The sequence below is a fragment of the Panthera pardus genome, unplaced genomic scaffold (genome assembly GCF_024362965.1).
Source record: "Panthera pardus isolate Hobbes unplaced genomic scaffold, ASM2436296v1 HiC_scaffold_13, whole genome shotgun sequence".
Taxonomy (NCBI): domain Eukaryota; kingdom Metazoa; phylum Chordata; class Mammalia; order Carnivora; family Felidae; genus Panthera; species Panthera pardus.
Window position 1 is genome coordinate 28,816,542 of NW_026526688.1, and position 13,727 is coordinate 28,830,268.

Below are 13,727 nucleotides of genomic sequence, written 5' to 3' on the forward strand. Positions count from 1 at the left end.
TACTGGTGAGGGATGAATACTTTCCCCTAAGTTTACAAATAAGGTAAGAATGTCCACTCCTACCATTTCTATTAAACATTCAACTGGAGGTCCTAGCCAGGGCTATTAGGCAACAAAAAGAAATAAAAGACACCCAGATTGAGAAGGAAGAAGTAAAACTAACTCTATTTATAAATGACTTGATCTTTTATATATAAAATCCTAAAGAAATCACTGAAAAACTATTAGAACTAATAATGAGATCAGCAAGACCATTTACAAGATCAATACACAAAAATAACACTATTGCTATATACTTCAAAGAGGAACATAAGAAGTGAAATTGAGCAAACTCTACTTACAAAGGTATCCAAAAATACAATACTTGAAATAAATTTAACAAAAGCAGCATAAAACTTACACCCTGAAAACATTTACTTCCTCCACCAGGGTAGCTATAAACAAAAAGTAAGATAATAACATAGGAAGTGGAAAATCCTAGCACTCGTACACTACTGGTGTAAATGTCACTGGTGCAGCCACTTCGGAAAACAGTTTGGCAATTCCTTAAGTGGTAACAGTGTTATCATATGACCCAGCAATTCCACTCCCAACTATATACCCCAAGAGAAATGAGAACACAGGTCTGTACCAAAATTTGTCCAAGAACATTCATAGCAAGATTATTCATAATTGCTAAAAGATGGAAACAACCCAAATGTCCTCAACTGATATAGTTTCTATTTAATGTAATATTATGCCATAAAAAGGAATGAAGTATTAATACATGCAAGAACCTTAAGAACAGTTAAATGAAAGTCACTACTCATGAAAGGCCACTTTGCTTCACATATTTATGAATTCCCTTATATGAAATGCCCAGAATTGGCAAATACAGTTGACCCTTGAACAATATGGGTTTGAACTACATGGGTTCACTCATAAATGGAATTTTTTTCATGTAATATATTGGAAAATTTTTTGGAGATTTGCCACAATTTAAAAAATCTCACAGATGAACCACATAGCCTAGAAATGCCAATAAAAATTAAGAAAAAGTTAGATATTACTGTAAGAATACAGTATATAGAATATATAACATACAATGTACACATTAATCAATGTTTATGTTCTGGGTAAGGCTTCCAGTGAACACTAGGCTATTAGTAGTGAAGTTTTCAGGGAGTTACAAGTTAAACATAGATTGCGACGCTGGCACCTCTAACCCAAGGGTCAGTCGTACTAAGAGACAGAAGGCAGATTAGCGACTGCTTAGGGGCAGGCCTGAGGAGAAAGGGATATGATGGCTTTTCAAGAGTATAGTTTCTTTTTGAACCGATGATGATAACATATCACACTCACTGAGCTGGCAGAAACAGACATTTTTTTAAAAAGTGTATGTGTTGGCAAAGATATAGAGTAATTATGTAACCTGATGCAACCACTTTTGAAAACTAGTTGATATTATCTTTGGATTAAGTTGTACGTTTCTGATGTAGACATTATATTACTCTATACCAAAACTCTTGCCCATATGCACTGAGACACTTACATAAATGTTTAAAACAGCAATGTCTGGAATATGAAGAAAACTGGCAAGTATCCAAACATCCCCAGAGGAATAGTGTGTAGTCAAAAAACAGAATAATGTGTGTGTGTGAATACATATACATGAAGAAACTCAGGTATGCGTATCAGCATAGAAGAATCATACAAATGGAACGTCTGGGTGGCTCGGTCGGTTAAGCATCTGGCTTTGACTCAGGTCATGATCTCACGGTTCATGGGTTAGAGCCCTACAGTGGGCCCTGTGCTGACCAGCTCAGAGTGTGGAGGCTGCATCAGATTCTGTGTCTCACTCTCTGTCCCTCCCCTGCTTGTGCTCTATCTAATCACTCTCTCTAAAAATAAATAAATAAACTTCAAAAAAAAAAAAAAAAAGAAGAATCACACAAAGATAATACTGAGCAAAAGGAGTCACAAAAACATCTGTAGTATAATTCCAGATACATAAAATTAAAAAGTTAAAGCATAACTATTTTGCTTACAATTTGATAACGTATTAGAAAATAATATTCAGAAGTTCTACTACCAGCACACATGCTACGGAAGCATAATAATGTCTGTATCTTACCAGCCCTCTTAGGAAATCCTGTTGAAAGGAACCTCAAAGATGTAATAAGGTGTCCACTATCTACTTTTTGGCCAATAAATTTTACAGTTACTGTTGCATATGGAAGACAATGCCTAGGTTTATCTACTGGCTTTGAAAGAACATTGTATTCATAGAAGTATACCTGAAAAACAAAGGAAAAAAAAACATTTTAAACTAATTAGTGTTAGCAGAATTGAATAAGCTCATATTTTAAAAAGTTATGTAACTAACTTCATGTTTGTTATTTATTCACCTGCTTCCATATACCCACTTCTCCCCACATTCTTTAACTCTAGTTTTTTTTAAGGTATAAATTTTTTCTCTCAACCACACATATTTTCTTTGGTATGTTATTAGTGTGGGCAGCAGCATAAACAGTCTGTTTTTATTTTTTCTTCTTTTTTAAAGAAAATTTTAAAATGTTTTATTTATTTTTGAGACAGAAACAGAGCGTGAGCGGGGGAGGGGCAGAGTGTGAGGGGAGAGAGGGAGACACAGAATCTGAAGCAGGCTTCAGGCTATGAACTGTCAGCACAGAGCCCAATGAAGAGCTTGAACCCATGAATGGTGAGATCATGACCTGAGCTGAAGTCGGACGTTTACCCAACTGAGCCACCCAGGTGCCCCAGAAACTATTTGTTTTTAAAAAGAGATTTTTTTCCATTAAAAGTTCAACGTTTTAGAGGTGCCTGGGTGGCTCAGTCGGTTAAGCGTTCAACTTCAGCTCAGGTCATGATCTCACGGTTTGTGAGTTCGAGCCCTGCATCTGGCTCTCTGCTGTCAGTGTGGAGTCCCCGTCAGATCTTCTGTCCCCTTCTCTCTGCCACCTCCCCTGCTCATATTCACTCTCTCAAAAAGAAAAAGAAAATTAAAAAAAGTTCAATGTTTTGCATATGCTGTTAACCCTAAGTTTTATTTGGAAGAGAAAGTTAATTAGGAAAATAATAATTGCTTGATACATTTTACATGTGGGAGCATATACATACTTCTAGAAAATTTATCTTCATTTAGTCATATAGATGATGATATGGAATGTTTACCACATATAATTTAATATTCTACAGAAGAGGAAAGGTCTACTAAGTATCTCAGCAATTTATGATGGAAAATTACTGTTTCACATGTAATGATGAACATATAAGCGTTTTCTCCTGTTGTGATTTCAAAATAGCTTGTTATAAAAAAGTTGGCATGTTTTGCAAGTTAGGAATTAATCTATGGAACAACTAAATAAAAGAAAGCAGCCACTGTATTTTGAACAAGGTTAAATGCAAATTTGGAAACTTCTTTACTACATTCCCAAATCACAAATATTAAAGAGCTTTCATTATTTATTTAATGTCTTACTATATTGAATAAAATAAGGGATTTTCATTTAATATTTCAAGAAGCTGTTTTAAGTTGTGTATCATATAGTGTGAAGCATGTCACTTTCAAGTAGTCACATGAACCCAAAAGTTAACATACTGCTGAATTGCAGGCTTGTAACTCAATAGCATCTTTCAGAGAAGGTATACTTCTTGACATGTGGCAATCAAAGTTAGGAGAAGGATCCAAAGAAACTTTGTTTTTATCCAATGAAGGCCGAATTTTCTTCACTTTTCCAAAGAGAACCTAAAAAAAAGGCAAAAAGCAGGTCATAAAAATATATTAGAACATTTTAAACTCCCATACAGAACATAAATTAAAGCCGTCTTTTTTAAGGGAAGAAATACAAATGGATAATCCATATCCCACATGAATAAGATGACTTACTGTATTCATATCAATTCCCCTTCTAAATTAAACTTAGGACTATAATACCTGTAATTAAAATTTTAGAAAACCTATTTGTAGAAATGAATTTTAGTCTAAAAACTTATTTGGAATACTAACAAACAACAGCCCAGAAAATTTCAAAAAAATGTTTTTAGAAGAAAGTTTTGGGTCAGAGGTAACAGAATTATGGAACAGGGCAGGCGACTTGCACTTCAAAGGTATTAAATATATTTAAATTTTTTTTTTAATATTTACCTATTTTCGACAGAGTGAGAGAGAAAGCATGAGCGGGGAGGCACAGAGAGAGAGGGAGACAGAGGATCCAAAGTGGGCTCTCTGCTGACATGGGGCTCGAACCCACGAAATGTGCGATCATGACCTGAGTCAAAGTTGGACGCTTAAGCCACTGAGCTACCCATGTGCCTCAGTATTAAGTATTTTTTTTAAAGGATGGTATTACCACAAAAAAAGGCAGTGGGGAAAAAGAACAAAATAAAAAGCCCCAGGTAAGTCCAAGCATCTATAAAAATACAGTATAATGTTAAAAGTACCATTTGAAATAAGTGAAATGAAAACATATAATAAATAAGTATAAAACAATTGAAAGAATTAAATTACCTTAACATATACACCAAAATAAATGCCAAACCGGTTAAATATTTAAATAATGCAAACACTGTAGAAAGTCAGTATTTATCTAATCTCAAAGTGAGAATTATTTTCTAAGCATATGTGCCATGAATCCATAAACCTAAAACATAAAACTGTAAAATATTACAAAACATTTGTACATCAAAAACAAATGAGTATACTAAAAGACAACCTACTGAGTGGGGGAAAATATTTGCATGTAACATACCCGATAAAGGATTAGTATCCAAAATATATAAAGAACTTCTAAAACTCAACCCCCAAAAAAAAAACAATCCAGTTAAAAAATGGGCAGAAGATGTGAACAGACATTCCAAAGAAGACATACACATGGCCAACAGATACATCAAAAAATGCTCACATCACTCATCATCAGTGAAATGAAAATCAAAACTACAAGATATTAACTCACACGTCAGAATGGCTAAAATCAAAAACACAAACAACAACAGGTGTTGGCAAGGATGCCAACCCTCTTAAACTGTTGGTGGGAATGCAAATGGGTACAGCTACTCTTGAAAGCAGTATGGAGGTTCCTCAGAAAGTTAAAAATAGAACTACCCTATAATCCAGCAATTTCATTATTAGGTATTTACCCAAAGAATTAAAAAAAGACTGATTCAAAGGGATATGTGCACCCTGATGTATAGAGGCATTATCTACAATAGACAAATCATGGAAAGAGCTCAAATGTGCATCGACTAATGAATGAATAAAGAAGAGGAGGTGTGTACACACACACACACACACACACAGAGGAATATTACTCAGCCATAAACAAGAATGATATCTTGCTATTTGCAATGATATGGGTAGAGCTAGAGAGTATTATACTAAGTGAAATAAGTCAAAGAAAGACAAATAGTATATGGTTTCACTCATATGTAGAATTTAAGAAAACAAAAATGACCATGGTGGGGGGGGGGGGGGAGGAAAGACAAGAAACGGACTCTTTTTTAAAAAAAATGTTTAGTTTTATTTATTTATTTATTTTGAGAGAGAGAGAGACAGAGAGAGTGAACAGGGGAGGAGCAGAGAGAGAGGGAGAGAGACAATCCCAAGCAGGCTCTGTGCTGTCAGCTTGGAGCCCGGTGTGGGGCTCAATTCCATGAACTATGAGATCATGACCTGAGCCGAAACCAAGAGTCAGACACTTAAATTGACTGAGCCAGCCAGGTGCCCCCAGACTCCTACCTATAGAGAACAAACTGATGGTTACCAGAGTGGAGGTGGGTGGGAGGATGGGTTAAATAGGTGGTGGGGATTAAGGAGCATGAGCATTAAGGAGTGCTCATGTGGTGAGCACTGGCTGTTGCGTGGAAGTTGTTGAATCACTAAATGGTACACCTGAAACTAACATTACACTGTATGTTAACTAAATGGAATTTAAATAAAAACTTTTAAAAAATGGGCAAAAGACATGAACAGACTTTTCTCCAAAGAAGACATACAGGTAGCTAAAAGACAGATGAAAAGATGCTCAACATCACTCATAACCAGGGCAATACAAATCAAAACCACAAGGAGATATCACCTCACAACTGTCAGAATGGTTAAAATAAAAAACTCAAGAAACAACAAGTGCTGGTGCGGATGTGGAGCAAAAGGAATCCTCGTGCACTGTTGGTGGGAATACAAACTGATGAAGCCATTCTGGAAAACAGTATAGAGGTTCCTCAAAAAATTAAAAATAGACCTACCCTATGATCCAGCCATCACACTACTGGGCATTTACCCAAAAAATATGAAAACACTAATTCAAAGGATATATGCACCCTTATTCTATAGCAGTATTATTTATAACAGCCAAACTATGAAGCAGCCCAAGTGTCCATTGAAAGACGAATGGATAAAGAAGATGCGGTATATAATCATATACAATGGAATAGTATCAGCCATTAAAAAGCATGAAATCTTGCCATTTGCAACAACATGGATGAATCTAGACAGTATAATGCTAAATGAAATAAGCCAGTCAAAGAAAGATACCAAAGAACTTCACTCACATGTGGAATTTAAGAAACAAAACAAATGAACAAAGGGAAAAAAGAGACAGGCATTTGGCTGGCTCAGTTGGTAGAACATGCAACTCTTGACCTCAGGGTCATGAGTTCAAGCCCCATATTGGGTGTGGAGTCTAGTTAAAAAAAAGAGAGAGGAAGGCAAACCAAAAAACAGACTCTGGGGGTGCCTGAGCGACTCAGTCAGTTAAGCGTCTCACTTCGGCTCAGGTCCTAATCTCCTGGTCTGTGGGTTTGAGCCCCACATCAGGCTCTGTGCTGACAGCTCAGAGCCTAGAGCTTGCTTTAGATTCTGTGTCTCCCTCTCTCTCTGCCCCTCTCCCACTCATGCTCTGTCTCTCTCTCAAAAACAAATGAACGTAAAAAAAAATTAAAAAAAAAAAACCACCCCAGACTCTGAACTATAGAGAATAGATGGTTACAAGTGGGGAGGTGGCGGGGGGGGGGGGGGGGGTTGGTGAAATAGGTGAAAGGGATTAAGAGTACACTTACCTTGATGAGAACTGAATAATATATGAAACTTATGAATGACTATATTGTACAGCTTAAACTAATATAACACTGTATGGTTTTCATACATACATACATACATAGTTAATTTCCAGTATGTATACTGGAATATGTATACATACATAGTTAATTTCCAGTAACTATACTGGAATTAAAATTAAAAAATTAAAAATAAAATATCACTGTTTACCAACAAATCTTAAGGATTCTTAATTAATTAATTAATTTTATATAAAGAGAGCACACAAGTGGGGGAGAGCAACAGAGGGAGGGAGGGAGGGAGGGAGGGAGGGAGGGGGAGAGAGAGAGAGAGAGAGAGAGAGAGAGAAATCCCAAGCAGTCTCCACGCTCAGCATGGAGCCCAACATGGGGCTTGATCCCATGACCCTGGGATCATGACCTGAGCTGAAATCAAGAGTTGGATGCTCAACTGACTGAGCCACCCAGGTGCCCTGGGAAATATATTTTAATAATAATTTATAGATAGCATATGTCATAGTAAATTTTATAGATCAATTTGGCTAGGGTATAGTGTCTGGATGTTTGATTGAACATTAGTCTAGATGCTGCTATGAAGGTATTTTGTTGAGATGATAAAAAAATTCCCAGATGAAAAATCAGTTCACTTTAAGTACATTACCCTGGATAATTTGGGTGAGCCTTATTTAATTGGCTAAAGGCCTTAAGAGTAAAAAGGGAAGTGTCTCAGAGAAGAAATTTTTCATCAAGACTTCAGCATAGAAATCTTGCCTTATGGATTTCATACTTGCCAGCCCAGAAATTGTGAATCAATTCCTTTATGTATAAAACATATACAATATAAGACTAAGATGTAGCATATACACAATATATTAATATATTAATTTGGATCAGAGAAGATATTGGCATTGAGTAGGATATACAAAGAAACATTTATGTGGTCATGTATGGAAAACAAAACAAGTATAAAATTTAAAAAAACGAATACAATTAACTGATAAAAGGTGGATGAACATATAATTCATATGACAAAAAGTATACATTTTATTTGAAGTCAGGAATTCAAGGGGTGCCTGGGTGGCCCAGTCAGTTAAGTGTCCAACTCTTGATTTTGGCTCAGGTCATCATCTCATAGTCATGGGAATGAGCCCTGTGTTGGGCTCTGTACTTAGCGTGGAGTCTACTTGGCAATCTCTTTCTCTGCCCCACTTCTGCTCTCTCTCTCTCTCAAAATAAATAAATGAACGTTTAAATTCAGCAATTCTATTATTGTTATTTTTTAATATAATAATACATTCATTCATAATTTAAAAAACTAAATATAATGTGGTATCCTGCATTTGGGTACTAGAAGAGAAGAAAAACAATAGAAAAACTGGCAAAAGGTAGTCTGTAGCCTAGTTAACGGTACTGTACCAATGTTAGTCTCTGTTAGTCTTTTTATTTTATTATTTTTAACTTTTACTTTTTTACTGAAATATAATTGACAAATACAGTATTAGTTTCTTAGTTTTGACAAATGTGTCATAGTGATGTGAAATGCTAACAATAGGGGGATGCTGAGTGAACTGTGTACAGGAACTTTCTGTATTTTCTTTGTAACTTTTCTGTACATTTAAATTTATTATAAATTGGAAAAGTTTATTTTTTAAAAAAGAAAACATTAAGTGATAAAATATTGTCCAGAGAAAAGCCTAGCTCACACAATATGCTTTAATGAATTGATAATGTCTACAAATCAACTAGAAAAAAAAGAAAACACCAAAACGGCAAAGGATATAGCCAACTCACTAAATATTATTAATGAATATATGCAGAATGTTTAAACTCAGCAGTGACTGCAAAAATAACTGAATCATCAATGAGAAACTATTACATATAAGACTGGCAAAGACTTTTTAAAAAAAGTATACTATATATAACAGATGTTCTGACACACTGTGGATAGAAATGTCAACCAGTACAACCTTTCTCAGGATAACTGGGCATTACATATCAAAAGCTTTTACAGCTCCTAATCTTATTCCTAGGTAGGAATTAACCAATTAATTCACAGCAAATAATCATAGGCATAAAAATATACCTACAAGGATGATCAAAGTAGTACATAAAACACACACACACACAAAAGCAAGTAACTTATATCCCCAAATTTTAAAATTTGTTGTGCAAATAATGGTAAGGCTATATAGTAGAATACTGGGTAGTTATTCAAAAGGTTATTAGAGAAAAATACTTATTTAATGCAATTAAAAATGTTTACCTTATAATCAGTGAAAAAAGTGATATAGTATGTAAAGAATACATTTTAATTACAATTATACATGCATATTTGCACACATAAACAGAAGACTAGGTATAGATATACAAGAAAATTAACTGGTTATTAATGAGTTCTTTGGAGCTTCTTAGTATGCACCAGATTTTCTAAAGTCAGGATGTATTGTTTTAATATAAAAATAAATTATGCTTTATTAATTTGATAATATTCGAGGCCTAAGCACATAAGGAATTATTCCAAAGGAAGCATTGGTTTTATGTGTACACACATCCTATATTACAAATCTGAGGATCCTGACTACCTACTCTGAATTTAGTAGTCCTGGCAAAGCTAAATTTAACCATAAAAGTCTATCTTAACCAATTTGTTGATGCTTAAGATTTGGAAAGACTTATTTTTTTCAATTTTGAGTAATTTTAGACTTTCAGAAAAGTTGCTAGTTTTGAAACTAGTTCAGAGGTCCTATATATACGTGTATCCAGTTTTTCCAAATGTTTTTTTTTTTTTTTTAAAGTTTATTTATTTTTGAGACAGAGAGAGACAGAGCATGAATGGGGGAGGGTCAGAGAGAGGGAGACACAGAATCTGAAATGGGCCCCGGGCTCTGAGCTGTCAGCACAGAGCCCGAAGCGGGGCTCGAACTCACGGACCGTGAGATCGTGACCTGAGCCGAAGTCGGACGCTTAACCGACTGAGCCACCCAGGCGCCCCAGTTTTTCCAAATGTTAAACCTTAAATAAACATGGCAAAACTAAACACTGCTATGTTGTAATCTGCAATTAATGTAACACTGTGTCAACTATACTTCAATTAAAAAATAAAACAAAAAGAAATTAACATTGTGTAATACTATTAACTAAAAGAGTAGGAATTTAGTGGGGCACCTGGGTGGCTCAGCTGGTTAAGTGTTTGGCTCAGGTCATGATCTCACAGTTTGTGAGTCTGAGCCTCACATCAGGCTCTGTGCTGACAGTGAAGAGCCTGCTTAGGATTCTCTCTCTGTCCCTCTCTCTCTGCCCCTTCTGTGCTCTCTGTCTCTCTCTCAAAAATAAATAAATAAAAACTTAAAAAAAATTAACAGTAGGAATTTAGTAACTTTAGCTTAAGTCAGAATTCTGTAACCAATGTTTTGTGAAAAAAACACTTAAAGCACTGTGGTATTAATTATGGTCTAAACAAGAGGAAGAAAGAGAAAAGCGTCATTTAAGACAGAGAAAAAAATAAAGACAAAGATGATACAGGCTGAATTTGCTTACTTGGGAGTTTTGTTTTATGCTGCATACCCAACTAAAGTCAGAAATAGGGGAAAATTTCAAATGATGATGACAATAATATACGTATGATTTATTTTATATAATGCAACTTAAGAACACTAATAATTCAGACTGAAAGGAGAATATGTCTGGGTCAATTTAAAGCAACTAAATATAACATTTAGTATTTGTTTTATGCTACCTACCTTAAAAATTATAATACTTTCTACAGTAATGCTTTTACTGTGAGCATAATTCAAAGCAATGTCAACATGTCTAAATACATAAATTCCAAGAAGAGGATTTCCTAATATCTTGAATGTAGATGCTCTGGTACTTATCCCATTTTGATATATTTCAGCCACATCATTCTGAGTAAGTGCTAAAAAGCAGAAATGTTCTTCAAGTTCTCTGCCATGTCTTCCACTCTCACGCATCTCTGACCTAAAGCAAAACAAACTGTGTGTAAGTTAAGTGAGAATATTGACAGAATTTTCAAGGAGAAAATAAACATTTCGACTTACTGCAGTTACAAAGCAAGAGAATCACTGATAACATTCAGAAGCACCACTATTCTGGGGCGCCTGGGTGGCTCAGTCGGCTGAGTGTCCGAGCTCGGCTCAGGTCATGATCTCACGGTCTATGGGTTTGAGCCCTGCGTTGGGCTCTGTGCTGACAGCTCAGAGCCTGGAGCCTGCTTTGGATTCTGTGTCTCCCTCTCTCTCTGCCCCTCCCCTGCTGGCACTCTGTCTCTCAAAAATAAACATTTAAAAAAAGAATTTAAGAAGCACCACTATTCTATTGTAACAAGTTAGGCTGAAAATCATCTAAGGAAAGAATTCATGAAGTAGATAACTACTCATCCAGGATTATGGACTACATTCCGTATAGCCCAGTGATAATAAGGGCTAACATTTCTTGAATGCTGCTAATATGCCCAATATGTTAAGACTTAACTTTTACATGCATTTTCGTAATTTTTTTCTGAACCCTTGAGCAATTGACTATTGTTGTTTTTTAATTGCTGTTGTTATGCCCATTTTTTCCCTAGTCTCCCTAGCCCCTGTTATACTCATTTTAAAAATGAGGAATATGAAGTTCAGAGAATTAAACTTGCCAAAGCAGCAAGATGACAGAGTTGCAATTATATATGGGAACTCTTGTCTGTTAAGTTCCAGAGCTCAGAGTCTCACCTATTTGTGCTATGGACGAAAGAACATACATTTTTCTTTTTTTATAAAGATTCTTTAACATGCATTTCCTAAGTACGTATAGAGACACATGTATGGTAAATTATTAGGGACATTCTCTATTTCTCAGGGATTCATATAACAGCTGGAAAAAATAATCTAGGATTTGATTATAGTGTACTCCTATCACAGAAGAAAATTATGAATCCTACTCAAAACTGATTGTAATCTTAAGTACATACATTTTTTTTTATAATTTTTTAATTTTTAAATTCATTTTTGAGAGAGAGAGAGACAGACAGAGTGTGAGCTGGGCAGGGGCAGAGAGAGAGGGGGACACAGAATCGGAAGCAGGCTCCAGGCTCTGAGCTGTCAGCACAAAGCCCGACGTGGGGCTTAAACTAATGAACCACGAGATCATGACCCGAGCCAAAGTCAGGCGCCTAACCCACTGAGCCACCCAGGTGCCCCTGAAGTATATACATTCTTGCAATTTTGACTGTACTCTGCAACAAGAACTACTTAAACATAGAAAACTTGTATCTCCCAATTGGCAGATTCGAAAGGGAATTTTATATGGCTTGTTCAGATGTAGCAGCAGCAACAACTGCCAAGTCAGGTGATATAATAAAGAGGTTTGATCACTAGAATAGAATGGAAGTGGGATTCCAAATGATCATCACAGTGGAGAACCTCAGAACCTAAAAAGTAATGTGTATACCACAAAAAGAAAATTATTCTTGAATACCACATGCTCCCAACAGTTCTCTGGAATGGCACTCACAGAGTCTGTACAAAGTATACCAAGCACACTGGCATATTGATGTTGATTTTATTTGTATGAATAACTGTTTACATTACACAGGACCAGAAAACACATGGCAACAGTTACAAGCAAGACTGACTGATTATATCATGACCACTCTGTCCCAGGCCCTGGAAATGGCAACCTTAACTTTCAACTCCATGTATCATCATCTCCTGCTCTTGCTTTCAACTTGATATCAGTAGATTCTATGAAACACTAAGATCTCCATGTTGATAAGGTTTAATTCTCACAGAAGAATTATTTTTTTGTTTTCCCAATTTCTCAACTGGTTTTTCCTAGAATCTGGAACATCATAAGCTTTCTGAGCATACCTAGAAGGAATTCCCACATGGGCGTACTAACAACAACAGCACAAAGGATGGGAGGAAGGAAGGAAATGTTCATTGTTGCAAGGTTCTTAACACTACACACAAATATAACGTTATATGAAGGTATACCGCGTAAATCCTAGAGCAGGGTTTCGCAGAAGTGGCACACACCATTGACATTTTGGGTCGAATAATTCTTTGTGTTACCTAGTCATCGTATCAGCTTAACATTATATCCTCTTAAAGGTCTGACTAAAATGTAAAAATATAACCTAGTAAAGATTTGACCCAGGACTCTAAAAACCTTTATAAAGTAGAAAATATTCCCAAGTTTTGTATTTGTTATTTTTTTATTGTTGTTTTTTATTTTAGAGAGAGAAGGGGAGAGAGAGAATCATAAGCAGGCTCCACGTTCGACATGGGGCTTAATCCCATGACCTTGGGATCATGACCTGAGCCGAAATCAAGAGTCAGACGTTCAACTGACTGAGCCACTGAGGCCCCACTTGTATTAGTTATAATACTGATAAATACTTCCTTGTTTTCAATACATGTTTTCAAAATTACATTTGAAAAACATTTAGGATTACATATGATTTAGATAAAGGTGAGCAATAGAAAATTAGTCTATGGAAGTTTTTTAAAAATAATTTAATTCCACTGTAGTTAATATATAGTGCTGTATTAGTTTCAGCTGTACAATATAGCGATTCATAAATTTCATGTATTACTCAGTGTTCATCAAGATAAGTGTACTCATTTAAAAATGTTTATTTATTTATTTTGAGAGAGTATATGTGCACACATGCGTGC

At 35.5% G+C, this 13,727-nt stretch overlaps 1 protein-coding gene across 4 annotated transcripts in view; it reads right to left on the reverse strand.

Annotated features, from left to right (window-relative positions):
• The window catches only part of TEX15 (testis expressed 15, meiosis and synapsis associated), a 100,528-nt gene that overhangs the window by 24,657 nt on the left and 62,144 nt on the right, over positions 1-13,727 (reverse strand). For all 4 annotated transcript variants that reach the window (XM_019466844.2, XM_019466842.2, XM_019466841.2 and 1 more), the window contains exons 5-7: positions 10,794-11,031; positions 3,602-3,748; positions 2,114-2,276 (exon numbers count right to left, since the gene is read on the reverse strand). In XM_019466844.2, the coding sequence (XP_019322389.2) occupies positions 2,114-2,276; positions 3,602-3,748; positions 10,794-11,031 (548 nt within the window). The remainder of the gene's footprint in view (positions 1-2,113; positions 2,277-3,601; positions 3,749-10,793; positions 11,032-13,727) is intronic.